At 40.6% G+C, this 13,529-nt stretch overlaps 1 protein-coding gene across 4 annotated transcripts in view; it reads left to right on the forward strand.

Annotated features, from left to right (window-relative positions):
- DROSHA (drosha ribonuclease III) overlaps positions 1 to 13,529 on the forward strand; it is a 105,100-nt gene that overhangs the window by 39,721 nt on the left and 51,850 nt on the right. For 3 of the 4 annotated variants that reach the window (XM_058680229.1, XM_058680231.1, XM_058680230.1), the window contains exons 15-18: positions 1,075 to 1,244; positions 5,993 to 6,117; positions 7,343 to 7,442; positions 9,377 to 9,484. In XM_058680229.1, the coding sequence (XP_058536212.1) occupies positions 1,075 to 1,244; positions 5,993 to 6,117; positions 7,343 to 7,442; positions 9,377 to 9,484 (503 nt within the window). The remainder of the gene's footprint in view (positions 1 to 1,074; positions 1,245 to 5,992; positions 6,118 to 7,342; positions 7,443 to 9,376; positions 9,485 to 13,529) is intronic. The other variant, XM_058680232.1, reaches the window with a different exon arrangement.

A 13,529-nucleotide genomic window follows, 5' to 3' on the forward strand; every position in this document is an offset into this window, starting at 1 on the left:
TGGTCAGGTTCCCGAGCAGATCCTGGGGTGAGAAATGCAGCTGAAAAGGAAATGTTGATTGATCTTTACGTCTTTCTCTCCCAGATGATATCTTGGTCCATAGCGACATCTATGTTGACATCTATGATTTTCTTCTGTATTTACTTTTGGACCCTGAGATTCCTGGAATGTGGTGATTCCTTGACCCAGATAGGACATTTTCTTGTGTGCCACTCCATCCTCACCATCCTGTGCTGTTAGCAGTCTCATTTCGCCAGGCAATGGTTGACCCTGGGAAAGGATAGAGGTTGTCCTTTAGGCTTAGGGCTCGTGTGCTTCCTTTGGGTGGGAACGGGCAAAGGAAAGTGGTGTGAGCTGTCTCCCAGGTATTGGTAAAGAGGTTGACCCCATGTAAATGCTGCTTACTGTCCATGTTAGATGAATGTCTGCGACTTATCAGGTACCAGATTGACTTTTTCCAGCATACTTTGATTGTGCCTTTTAACGTTTGTGTCTGTCCTTGATAATATAAGCTTTTGTAAACTTCAGAACACTTGGTATTTTTTCCATGTACCAACTCTGTAACGACCAACCATGATACTAGTATAGGATCCTTAGTCCTATTCATCATGGCAGGTGCAGCACATTAGTACCCAAAACTTAGACCATAAGACATCAATGGCTTATTGAAAACATCCATAAATATCTCATAAAAGCTTAGAATTTCCTTAGGACAGTAACATCACTTCTAAAGAGCTTTCATCTGTTACCCTAGAAAGAATTTTAAAATATTTAAGGCATACCATGGCTCGGTGTATTATAAACTCTGGTGCTTTATGCTAGGTGGCTTTAAATTTGTATAGACAGGTACCTTTTTTTCATACCTTACGAATGGAGCCTTTTATCATTTCTAATGCTGTTGTTACCATTTTAGAAATTAAAATGGTTTATGAGCACTGTTCATCACCGAACTGCACTGTGAATGTGTCATTAGCTGTTTCTGTATGCTCCTTCCCTACATGGCTTGTTGTTGCTAGTCAGCTGATGATTTGCTGCTGATTGAGCTGTCTCATTTCTTCTCCCTCTCCACCCAAGATGGAGGGAAGGAAGTGCTGTCCATGCACCAGATTCTGCTCTACCTCCTGCGCTGCAGCAAGGCCCTGGTGCCGGAAGAGGAGATTGCCAACATGCTGCAGTGGGAGGAGCTCGAGTGGCAGAAATACGCAGAGGAGTGTAAAGGCATGATTGTCACCAACCCTGCCACGGTACATTCTGGGGTTTAATACGTTCAAACACTGAATGCTTCATAGATATACTGACGGTGCATTTTTGAAGCTTTAAGACCCTCCTTGCTTTGTTTCTTTGAGTACTTAAACAAATTTTTTTCAATAAATAAGACACATATTACAAGTTAGACATTTAGTGAGTTCATTCTGCCTAAAGATGCACAGGCTTTTGCAACCTGTGCCTTCAGGAAGGGTTGTGGAGTTTGTATTCCCATTAATCATATGAGGGATTATTCATTTCTTCAAACTGTGTATGCCAGTTAGAAGAAAAACTGTACTCATAGGGGGAAAAAGTATGTAGTCTAATTTTGTGCTTATATTGCTTTTTTAGTATGAACTGATATTTTAAATTCTCATTGGTTATTCATGTTTTACTTATTTATTCATCATTTAGTTTGAAAAACAGTGATAGAGAGGAAGAGATAGAAACATATTCTGTCTGTTGGTTCACTTGCTAAATGGCTGTAATGGCCTGGGCTGGGCCAAGCCAGAGCCAGGCGCCTAGAACTCCATCAGTTCTCAAACATGGGTGATGGGGACCCAAGGGACTTGTTCAGTCTTCCCCTTCTTTCCCAGTTGTGATAGCAGGTAGCTGGATTGGAAGTGAAACAAGCAGAACTGTGCCTGGCACTCTCATATGGGCTGCTGGCACTGCAAGTTGCAGCTTACCGACACCATGCTGCAGCACCAGCCCCTGCGTTGGTTCTCTGTTAATAATTGCCCATTAACATCTTGTCTGATTTTCTTGTATTTGTTATTTTTAACTGAACCTTTGCCATGCTTATTATAAAGTTTACCATTTCTCTTGTTTGTTGCTTTAAAATTTGATTAAAAATTAACTCCTAATGTTAAATTTTGAAACAAAAATACTTTTAAAAACAAAAGATAACTACTCATGAAATAGAATGTTTTCTTCCTATTCATTTTTTTCTCAAACATGTTATTTCATAAATTCTATTTTGGCATCTTATCAGAGCAAAATTCTGCAGACACAGTAATTTGTTTAAGCAAATCTGTTGTTTTTTGAAAAAGTTGCCAGTTGTTTAATAGCCTCGAATCATGATAGACAGACTCTGGATCAACTTTTTGTCATGTAACAATAACATCTGCACAGACAAAATGTTGCTGTTTGCAAATAAAGCATTCCAGCTTTAAACAAATGCAGGAGGTGAAATGAGTGTAGTAAGAATGCTTCAATGTAAAACTTGCTTAAAAATCATTTAGCTTTTCTGTAATGCTGTTCCAAATAACTATTTCAATGACTCTGAATGACACTTAAAGAATAGCGGTGTGGAGGTAAGGCTAAATTTATCTTTAAGCAGTTGCGTATTTGGAGCTGGGTGAGAGGATGGGGTGATAGAAGGAGACACATGTTTTAGTCTTGGTTGTTCCCTTGGAAGAGTCTCATGGGAATCACAATCTCTCTAAGCTTTCTCCTATGTATAGTTAAGCATTCTTGAAACTCTGGGATCACATGGGAAGCTTTCAAAAAAGCCAAGGATACCCTGACCCATCTCATCTCATATATCTTAGGCAAAGGGCCTTGGAATCCACATTTCAAATTAATCCCCATGGTCCTTCTGGTTTCCCATGGCTTGCTTTTTGCCATTGATACAGTTATTCAGCCATGATCATCGTCCGCGCAGGAACTACTTTGTGAGCCAGGTGCCAGCGAGGTTTTTTTGTTCTATTAGATTGTTGCCGTGGTGAACTGGCAAGGCAGGGACCAGGCAGTAAAATTCACAGTTTCTGGAGAGATCATGGGGCCAGTCCTTCCAGTGATGCTGCAGAGAAATAGAGAATTTATATGAATTAGTGGTGTGACTAAATGTACATCCTTGAGAAAGGCTAGTTTTGAACATAGTATAGTGATGGACAGATCAGTTGGAACGAAAGATTTATGTTGGGAGAAAATCCAAGAAATCTGCAAGAGTGAGTTTGGGTGTTAGAAACATGTTGAGCTTAATTCTTTTTTAGTATTTAGCTAAGGATATATTTAGAGGAGAAAAAGAAAAGATCCTTTCAATATGTCCTTTTGAGAAGTGTACAAGTTACCCATCAGGGAGGGTAGACATGAAACTACATTTCATCCTCTGCTTTGAAAGATTGTCCAACAGCAGGAATATTGGGATGTTTATTAAATCTTTCAAGCCATTATGGTCACATTAAATACTTTATTGCTGCACAACTTTGAATTAATCTTCGTCCCTAAGCACTTTGTCAGGGAGTACTTTGGTCATTAGTGAGAATGTTTTTTATTCTTACACAAATGTGGTGTGATAGATGTTGTAGCGTATGGCCAAAGTCGAACTTACTTCATTCCCTGTCTCACTCATAAATTTAGGGATAATGGAGATACTTCAGATCTCTCAGTGATGTATGATGTTTACAAAAATCACAAAAAAACATGAATAATTCTACAGCATTTTTTGATGACTCAGTTATCTTTTGAAAGTATGTCCTGGGGTGGGCAACGTAGTGGTTAAGACACATGGTGGTTAAGTGCAGTAGAGGGTGACCCAAAACCTTGGGACTCTGCAACCACATTGGAGACTCAGAAGAAGCTCCTGGCTTTGAATTGACTGAGCTGTGGCCCTTGTAGCCATGTGGGGCATGAACCAGCAGATGGAAGATCTTTCTCTCTGTCTCTCCTTCTCTCTTATAAATCTGCCTTTCCAGTAAAATCAACTAAGTCTTAAAAAAAAAAAAAAGACTGTTTGTAACACTTATACCCCATTTTGAAGTACCTTGCATGGAGTCCCAGCTGTACTTTCAATTCTAACTTTCTGCTAATGTGTTCCCTCTCAGGCAACAGGCAATGGCTCAGGTATGGGTCCTTAGCAACCATGGTGTGACCCAGATTGAGTTCCCACCGTCAGGCTTCAGCCTGGCTCAGCTGTTGCCATTGTGAGCATTTCAGGAGTTAACAGTTGAAATAGATTTGTTCATTTATCTGTCTCTCTGCTTTTCAGATAAAAATAAATAAACTTTTAGAAAGCCGGATTTTTAATATATCTTGTTACTTGATGTAAAAATTGCATACAAGAGCTATTCTGAAACCTAAGTCATGTTTTGCTACGACTGATGAATGTTCAAGTAATTTCAAAGTTAACAATGAACAAAATCTTCCCTGTTGATTATTTTTGAGAGCAGAGGTCAGCTTTTCAGGATACTAGTAAATTTTGATTACTAAATGACTTTAAAATATGCTTTGTTTTTTAACGGTTTTTTTTATTTCTCTTTTTATTTGAAAGAGGAGGAACAGAGAGAAGTCTTCATCACTGATTCACTCCCCAAATGGCTGGAGTGGTTATTGCTGGGCCACTCTGAAGCCAGGAGCCAGAAACTTTTCTGGGTTTCCCACGTGGGTGCAGGTGCCCAAGGATTTGAACCATTCTCTCCTGCTTTCCCAGGATGTTAGCAGGGGTGCTGGATTGGAAATGGAGCAGCTGGGACTTGAACCGGCCCCCATATGCAAAAGCTTTGCTTACCATGCCCTGGCACTGGCCTTGAAGTTTGAATTTTTTTTTTTTTTAACTAATGAGGATGGATTTGTGTGACTCATTCCTCTTGGCTCTTGGTGTTTGTCAGATGACTCATTGGGGTTGTAGTTGTAGATCATCAAGCGATCAGTTTATCTTGATTATTAGAGCTTTTTCTAGGTTTTGTTTGAAACCCTTCTGTTTTGGACAACATTGGCCTTCAACCAGACTTCAGTTGTTGAGCACTGTTGTGGGGCAGAGTGAGGCTTGCTGGCCTCCAGGTGGATCGAGTTCTGTAGTTGTAGCTTCTTATGGAACCGAGTGAAATACCCACAATATACTTCTTTTTTGTCTTAAAGATTTATTTTATTTTTATTACAAAGTCAGATGTACTGAGAGGAGGAGAGATAGAGAGGAAGTGGAGCTGCCGGGATCAGAACCAGCAGCCATATGGGATCAAGGCGAGGGCCTTAGCCACTAGGCCACGCTGCTGAGCCCGCAATATATTTTTAACAACTCAGTCTAATTAAGGAGTGCTCTGAGAATTGTTTCAAGCAAGAATGCTGCTAAAATGTATTTGCCATGATTTTCAATATTTTCCCAAACTTAGAGTTTCAGTGTGAATGACATTTCACAAATGGTTCAGAAAAGTTCCAACCACCCACTTTCCCCTTTATTAGACCAACAAAAAACATGAGGCTCTCTGGTAGAATATGAAAGTGTCCCATGTAAACGGTAAGAGAAACTTAATGCATGGCCTTTGTAATATACTTCTAACATACAAAGTGTGCTAGAATATGTGGGGAAGTTCTTCCTGGTAAAGGCATCTGTGCATCTCAGGTGGAGGTAAGCCATGCATGTGAAACATGGGATTAAAGTAGGGTAAGTTAGCACACCTCTTCTATGTGATGTTCAGTCTTTCCCCTGTGCCTTTGGTGAAGTTAAACAAAATTTCTGTCTGAGTAGGTGTCCTTTTAAAAGTTTGATTTTGAAAGGTTTCTGTGTGGACTGCTAAAAGGACAAAGTCATTGTTCATTATGGCAAATGGCATAGACTCATTTACAGGGATGACATTAGAGTTTTTATATAGTATAGCTGCTATGATTAAAGGATTTTAAATGACATTTTCCCTTTGGGGATATGGCTTTCCTAGAAAAAAATCAGATTAATTCCTTCCCTACTTAGGTTAAAGTCAATACTTCAGGACTGCTTATGGGAATAAATGATTTTGATTTTTCTCTCTAGAAACCAAGCTCTGTCCGCATCGACCAACTGGATCGTGAGCAGTTCAACCCTGATGTGATTACATTTCCGATCATCGTGCACTTCGGGATACGCCCTGCACAGTTGAGTTATGCAGGAGACCCACAGTAAGACATTTCTCAGTGTTTGTCTTAGCCAATTTCACCTTCTACTCACAGCTGAATTAGATAGCCTTTGGTGGGCGTTTTTCTTTTTCAAAATCTAAGAGCTAAATTGAGTCATATTTTCAAAATTCTGATTACCAAATGAGACACGGTTTGGTAGCTGCCCAGTGATTCTGTCTTTTTGACCACCAGAAGTTATTTTTCAGTGGATTATTCTGCAGTTTTCTGGGACAAGATGAAGACATGTGGGAATGGAGATAGTATCATTATATTGAGGAATGTTTGGATTTTTCTACATTGTTAAACATTTTCTTGACTTTTTTTCCTTTAAAAAAAAAAAGGATTCGTGGTGGGAGAAAAGGGATTGGGGGATTTTCAGTTCATAACTACAGTTCTGGCTGACATATGCTAGAAGAGGCTAAAGGGTTTTGTTCTTCCTCCCACCCCCTTTGGATAAAAGTAGGAAGCAGTGGCCCAGGCCTCGTGTAAGTACTTGTTTCTGTCCTACATCCTCTAAAACAAAATGTGGTTAAAGCAGGAGAGGTCCCGCAAAGGCCAAGGAAGGAACAGGTTCAGTAAAACAACAAATGTTGTGATAATCCTGTCTGAATGAGAAAAATGTTAGCAGAATGTGATTAGGCGCTCATCACCTCTTAGATGGCAGAGCTCAAAGAACTGCCTGCTCTTCATTCAAGACCCTCGGGTATTGGTTTGTGAATACAGATTGGGGAGCCCCATCTGTCTTTTTCCCCTTCAGTGGAAAAATGGAAACAGCTTGAATGCTGACACAAGTAGATTCTCTATTCTAATGCTCTTCATTTACCAATATTCCTGTTGGGAGGAGCTTCTTTTCTTTTCAACCAAAGAAATACTCCATATCTAAAATAAAACCTTTCACTTCCACGTAAGGAACAGTGAGACGGGACATGTTTCCATTGGTTGGAGTAAGCTTTTGTGTGTCTCCTTTGGAATTCTTTCCAGACATTCATCCCTAGAGTCACACTTCATGTTTAACTCATATAAGTGACAATGAACGTAATCAGTAGATTTCAGGTGACTCCTGGCTGTCCTGCCCCTCAATGCTAAAGTTAGAAAGAGAGTTTGTGTGCACCAAGGATACTCCAAAGAATGTTATCTATGATGGAGCAAGCCTAATAAAATAGATGGTTTCCTTGCACTTTAGATTTACCTTTCTCTGCCTCATGTGTCTGTCTGTCCTCTCCCACAGGTACCAGAAACTGTGGAAGAGCTATGTGAAGCTTCGCCACCTTCTTGCAAATAGTCCCAAAGTGAAGCAGACTGACAAACAGAAGCTGGCCCAGAGGGAGGTTGGTATTGAGCCTTGTTCCTTTGTGGCTAGGGTTCAGGTTTTTTTCCAGATTGTATTGTACAAAAAGATTGATTTATTTACTTGAAAGAATTAGAGGGGAGAGACAGAGAGAAAGAGGTTTTCCACCTGCTGGCTCAGTCCCTAAGTGATTGCATTGACCATGTCCGGGCCAGGCTGAACCTTCATCTGGATACCCACATGAGTAGCAGGAGTCCTGTTTCCACTCTTTCTCTCAGCTCCATAGCAGGTCACTTCATTGAGAGTGGTGCGTGAACAGGTGCCCATATGGAATGCAGGAATTGCAGGTGGCAGCTTTACCAGTTATGCCATAGCAACAGTTCTGAAAGAATACTTATTAAAAAGTCATACTTTCCTCATTAACATGATGATTTACCCCCCCAAAAAAATCACATTATCTTGAGGAGCATTTCTACCTTTAAAAGGACCAGCTTTGACATAGCCAGTAAAGCTTCTGCCGGCAATGCGAGCCTCTCACGTGTGCATCAGTTCATGTTCCTGTTGAACCACTTCAGATCCAGCTGCCTGCCAATGGCCTGGGAGAAGCAGTGCAAGATTACCCAAGTGTTTGGCTCCTTTCCACCTTCGTGAGATACCTGGAAGACACTCTTGGCTTCCACCTGGCTCAGCCTTGACTCTTGTAGCCTCCTGGGGACTGAACCAGTGGATCAAAGAGCCCCCTTCCCTTCCTCTTGTTGCTCCTTTTTTTTTTAATGTAACTCTTTCAAATAAAAAGATGGCAGTTTTTTAATACAACTATTTGTAATCAAGTAGATTATAATAAAAAAATTAAGATTATAATCAAAGCTTATAATGTGCTAAATACCTTTTGTGTAATTAGACTGCAACACAGTACAGTATTCTTACTGGGACTTGGTGTTAAAGGTTTGTCTTCCATACTCTTGTCAGTTTAGTATGGTGAACTTCTTTTCTGAGGTTTTTTGTATCCCAAATTCCTGAATTTTTGATTGTGGGTGGTACTGTCCCTGTATTCTAGGATCATTTGAGTTTCAGTTTAATTTTAAGAGCAAATAGATTCAGTGTCAGCACAGGTTTTGAGTGTAGCATAAGGGCAAGGCTTTGAAGTTGGCAAAGGTGTTTAAATTCTAGCTTTGTCACTTACTGTGTCTGGAGCCAGCCAGCCTCCTTGTAAAGGCGAGCACCTTGGCGAGAGGCTGGTTGAACCACCCTGTTGATGTTCGTAAGGCAAAGGTGGCTACATGGACCTCAGACTTTTTCTTAAAATTTGGCCACACTTCATCAGAGGTGGGGTGAGGGTGCAGATGGTGGTGGTTCCTGTTGCTATTATGAATTCCTGTGAGGTGTTATAAAGTTGAATACTTACATATGTATAATTTTTAAAAGCAACTATTTGAAGAACAGCAAAAGGGAATGGTTAATTTGTTGATTATATCTCCTACATAAAATTTTGGATTCTATTTATCAGTAAGATGTGCCCTTGTGAGTACAAAGATTTTTCTAAGGTTTTCGTAAATCAGAAGACAGAATTTAGAATTACAGGTTGCGGGTTAATTGTCTTTCTTGATTATAAGTGTTTAACGTAAGGCTTGATCTAAATGTAATTTTTACATGTTGACTTTAATTCCCAAATACCACATTTCATTTCTCTTAGTGGTGAAAAGACATATTTTGTTTGAACACTCTGGAATGGTAGATTTGATTTAGATTTTTTTTCCCCATAGTTAGTTAACTTGAAATGCTGCCTTCCACCCAAGGGTATGTACATCCTGGCCTTCATTTCAAGTAAAATATTGTAGTCTTGCTTGAAGAGCTTTGAGTTCCTGAATATAATGGTAATACTGAATGCATCCAACTCAAATCTACTGCTGGATGTTGGGCTGAATATTGCTTTACAACTGTCACGTTTACTCATCGTAATGAGTTCTTTTCTAGGAAGCACTCCAGAAAATCCGACAGAAGAATACAATGAGGCGAGAAGTGACTGTGGAGCTAAGTAGCCAAGGATTTTGGAAAACGGGCATCCGCTCTGATGTGTGTCAGGTGATGACACTTCTGTTGTCAGTTCTGCTCTGTGTCTCATCTTTGCAAAGGTGTCCAATGCTGACATCTTCCTAATTGAAAGCTTGTGTGGAACTAACTACCTTGAAGCTAAATGGAGCATCAGTTGTTTTTCTATCATTTGAGTTTTGTTTTTGTTACTGGGGATACGTATGAGCGTGTGTATGTGTTCATGAAGGGGAAGAGCTTACTTCATAATTAAACTTAGTTTGTATTTTGGGTCAAATCTATCCTTCAGGGTGCTTACCTCTGTGCCGGACGGGTACAGGTGCCACACCAGAGAGAACCCACCACTGTCAGGAAAGGCTCCTGAGGATGGTGTGTGCAAGCTCTCTAGATCGTGGAGAACTGAAGGAGCTAATGAACAGGATTAGTGTTCAGATGATCGGGCGCGTTCAGGGTGGTATGAATTAGTGTTCATTACATATTTGAGCCAAATGACAATGTTTATTTCTTGGGCTTACTCAGTAGAGAAACATTTCAGCTTCGTATCACTGACTCATTAATAATCATTTTTGTTTTTCTTGTGGATAGAATTTATCAGATTAGAATATCCCCACAAATGGGCATATTCTTTATTTTCCAGTTGATTCTTTTTTTTAAGATTTATTTTACTTTTATTGTAAAATCAGATATACAGAGAGGAGGAGAGACACAGAGGAAGATGTTCTGTCTGTTGATTCACTCCCCAAACGGCTGCAATGGCCGGAGCTGTGCTGATCCAAAACCAGGAGCCCAGAGCCTCGAGCCTCTTCCAGGTCTCCCATGCGGCTGCAGGGTCCCAAGGCTTTGGGCCATCCTCTCCTCCTTTTCCAGGCCACAAACAGGTAGCTGGAGGGGAAACTGGGCTGCTGGGACACAAACCCCGGCGTGTGCAAGGTGAGCACTCTAGCTGCTAAGCTGGCGTGCCAGACCCACAGTTGATTCTTTTGTCATTGTTGAAATTAATTGCACTCTGTGGGAATTACAGTCAGGAAGTGAGTTCACAGGTGAAGGCAGATAATGCGGTTGGCTGTGTTCAACCTTCTGGAAGAATACCATCCGGTTTCCAATGACCTGCTTTTATGGTTAGCATATATTACTCTTACCTGTTCATGTCATCAAAATGATTTTTAAAAAATTAGAACTAATACTATGTTGAACTGTGGAACTTACCCATATATTTCACAGTATTGCTATACAGCTCATTTCTAAAGTGATATCCAAAGTTCACAGTTTGTACTACTGTTGAGGCAGTGCTACTAAGTAGTGTGAGAATAATTTACAGTAGGAGCTGGCTGCATTTACCAAGATCCTCAGTTATTTTGCCAGGTGTCCATATGTTTTTAGTTTTCTCTGTGTTGTGAATATTGTACTTCTGTTCATTCTTCCTTGTAGCTATTTGGAGTCATATTCCTTAGTTTTTCTGTTTCTAGTGTTTTTGCATAACGACAATCCTGTCGAGGAATGAGTGTAATGTGCTGCGAATCTGGTATCTTAGCAATGAGTCAGAGTTGATTATGTAAGAAACAATACAATTGTGGGGCATTAAGATCTGGAAAGAACTCTAGAAATGTATAGTTTGAGGGTTTTAGAAACTCATGTTTTTGTTTAACTGTGATGAAACCTCATGGATTTATCAAAAGGTAAAGAATAATTGTCTGATGGGTGTGAGATATGGAAGGCACATCCTGTTTTCTTTGATTTCTCTTCGATCTTACACAGCAGTATCTAAGGCAGTTTTATTCCACTGAACATGGTTTTGTTTTTCCTGAAACATTGAGCCTTTTTCCTAATTTTCTTTTGGTGAAACTAACAGAGGTGCGAAATGATCTCAGCCGGAGCAGTTTTGTGTTTTTCAGTTCTATTACTCCGGCTCCTGAGCAAGGTTAGAGGCAGCCTGAAGCCTGGGTTACCTCGTCTCTCTGTGTTGTGTTCTGCATCCTGTTTGGAGGGTAGTCAGCCAAAGAACTTAGTTCCCTGACTGGCTGGTGGGAGAGAAAGGGTCCTGATGAAATCCATGCGATGCTGAATACTCTTCTCTCTACAAAACTCGTGTTCTTCCACAGAGAGCAGCCATCTGTTTAGGGGTCATTTTGTGGTCCTCTTAATGGAAATCTTTTTTTAGAATTTCAGTAAAGTTACCCTCACATGAAAAAGACTTGATAAGGAATGTAAATTACTATTGGTGAGTTCATACACTGAATACTGAAGGATTTGCTTTATGGTTTGGAAAGAAAAAAAAAACATGTTTGCATATAAATGAATGAAGATAAGCCAAGAAACTCCTGAAATGTTGATAGAAGTAGAGGACTGGAATTCTGAACACAAGGGCAGTGAGGTCATAGAGGCAGATTATTAAAACAAAAACATAAACCTATTGTTGGTGACGTAATTCCTTGCACACGGACATCAGCTCATCTTTTAGCATTTTGAAGCTGCCAATTTGAGAGGAACCAGTGAAAGATCTGTTTACTTAGATAAATCGAATATTATTTTCCTACCAGTGAACATTCTTGTAATTGTGAAAATAAATTATTATCTACCCTGAACTTAATGCATCAGCATATAGAAATGCTACCTTTATTAGAACAGCTTGGTTCCAATAAACCAACAACTTGATCCAAGTTTTATTTTTTAAAATTTGTGTTTATTGAGTTTTCATCTGTTTTGAAAGGGGAGAGCAAGATATTTTCCTTCTGCTTTATCAGGTCACAAATGCTCTCAGCAGTCCATGTTGGACTAGGTCATAGCCAGGAACCAAGAACTCTGCCTCGCCTGTGTGAGTGACGGGGACCCGTGTACTTGATCCACTGTCTGCTGCCTTCCAAGGTACATGTTATCTGGAAGCCGAACTGGAAGCAGAGGCCCTGGCCCTCTAAGGACCTAGGGTGCCTTACGTAGGCATGTCTTATGCAGTGTCCTAATCCCCTGTCAAAAGCCAATCCCAATTAAAATAAGTCATGAATGTTATAGAGGAGAATGACAAAGGTGAATAACTTCATTGACTTTTAGCTCAACATGAATATTTTTGCATCGGATATTTTATTATTCCTTGTTCCATAGGTGTGTGTGTTTTAAGATTGATTCATTTCTTTGAAATTCAGAGTAATGGAGTGCTGGGGAGAGAGAGAGAGAGAAGAGGTTGATTGATCTTCTATCTACTGATTCATTTGCCAGCTTGCCTTAATGGCTAGGGCTGAGCCAGGACAAACTGAGTCTGTTGTGTGAATGCAAGGGCCCAGGCACTTGGTCCATTATCTGCTATTTTCTCAGGCGTTTTAGAAGGGAGCTGGATCTGAAGAGGAGCAGCCAGGACTCCATCTGATGCCCACGTGGGATGTTGGCATTACAGACTGTTGCTGCACCACAATACCAGCGCCTCCAGATGGTTTTAATATGGCAATTTTTTTTACTTTATTATATTTTGGCAGTCTTTACATTGTTGATTAGGGTAAAAAAGTTACAGGGGCTAAAGGGAATATTGAGGAGAAGCCCCACCCAGTCTCCCACTCACCCCAGGTCCCAGGAGTTCACCAGTTATGCATTGTTGCCAATCTTGCCACTCCAGACACGATGAGGCTGTTGAATAATCTACTGATTGACATAGTCCATCACAGAGTCTCACTTTGTCCAGTGTTTCGCTACCAACATATAGCTGTGGTGGTTGATTGACCTGTTCTATCTTTTGTCTTTTCTTGGTTAAGGTTCTGAGTCCGCCATTTCGGTTGAGGGGATCCTCAAAGAAACTTTGAGGTGTTCCCAGACCAGATTCCTATATGTACTAGCAAGTACAGGACCTGGCACACTCCATCTCCCTGATCAGCTGGTGGTTGCAATTGCTGGGTTGGTTCTGTCTTGAGCCCCGACTTCCACTGGAGCCAGTGGGTGTTGCAGTCCATCCTGGTTCTGCTCATCATATACTCGGCCATCACACAAGCCAGTGGGAGCGGCAGCCTGGTCAGAGCGACCCCCCATAATCCCCACCAGGCCCACCCCTGCCCTGATTTGCCAGTATGTGTAGCAGACTAGTTCAGTCTGCCCCATA

This window comes from Ochotona princeps, chromosome 23 (assembly GCF_030435755.1).
Source record: "Ochotona princeps isolate mOchPri1 chromosome 23, mOchPri1.hap1, whole genome shotgun sequence".
NCBI classification, from domain to species: Eukaryota; Metazoa; Chordata; class Mammalia; order Lagomorpha; family Ochotonidae; genus Ochotona; species Ochotona princeps.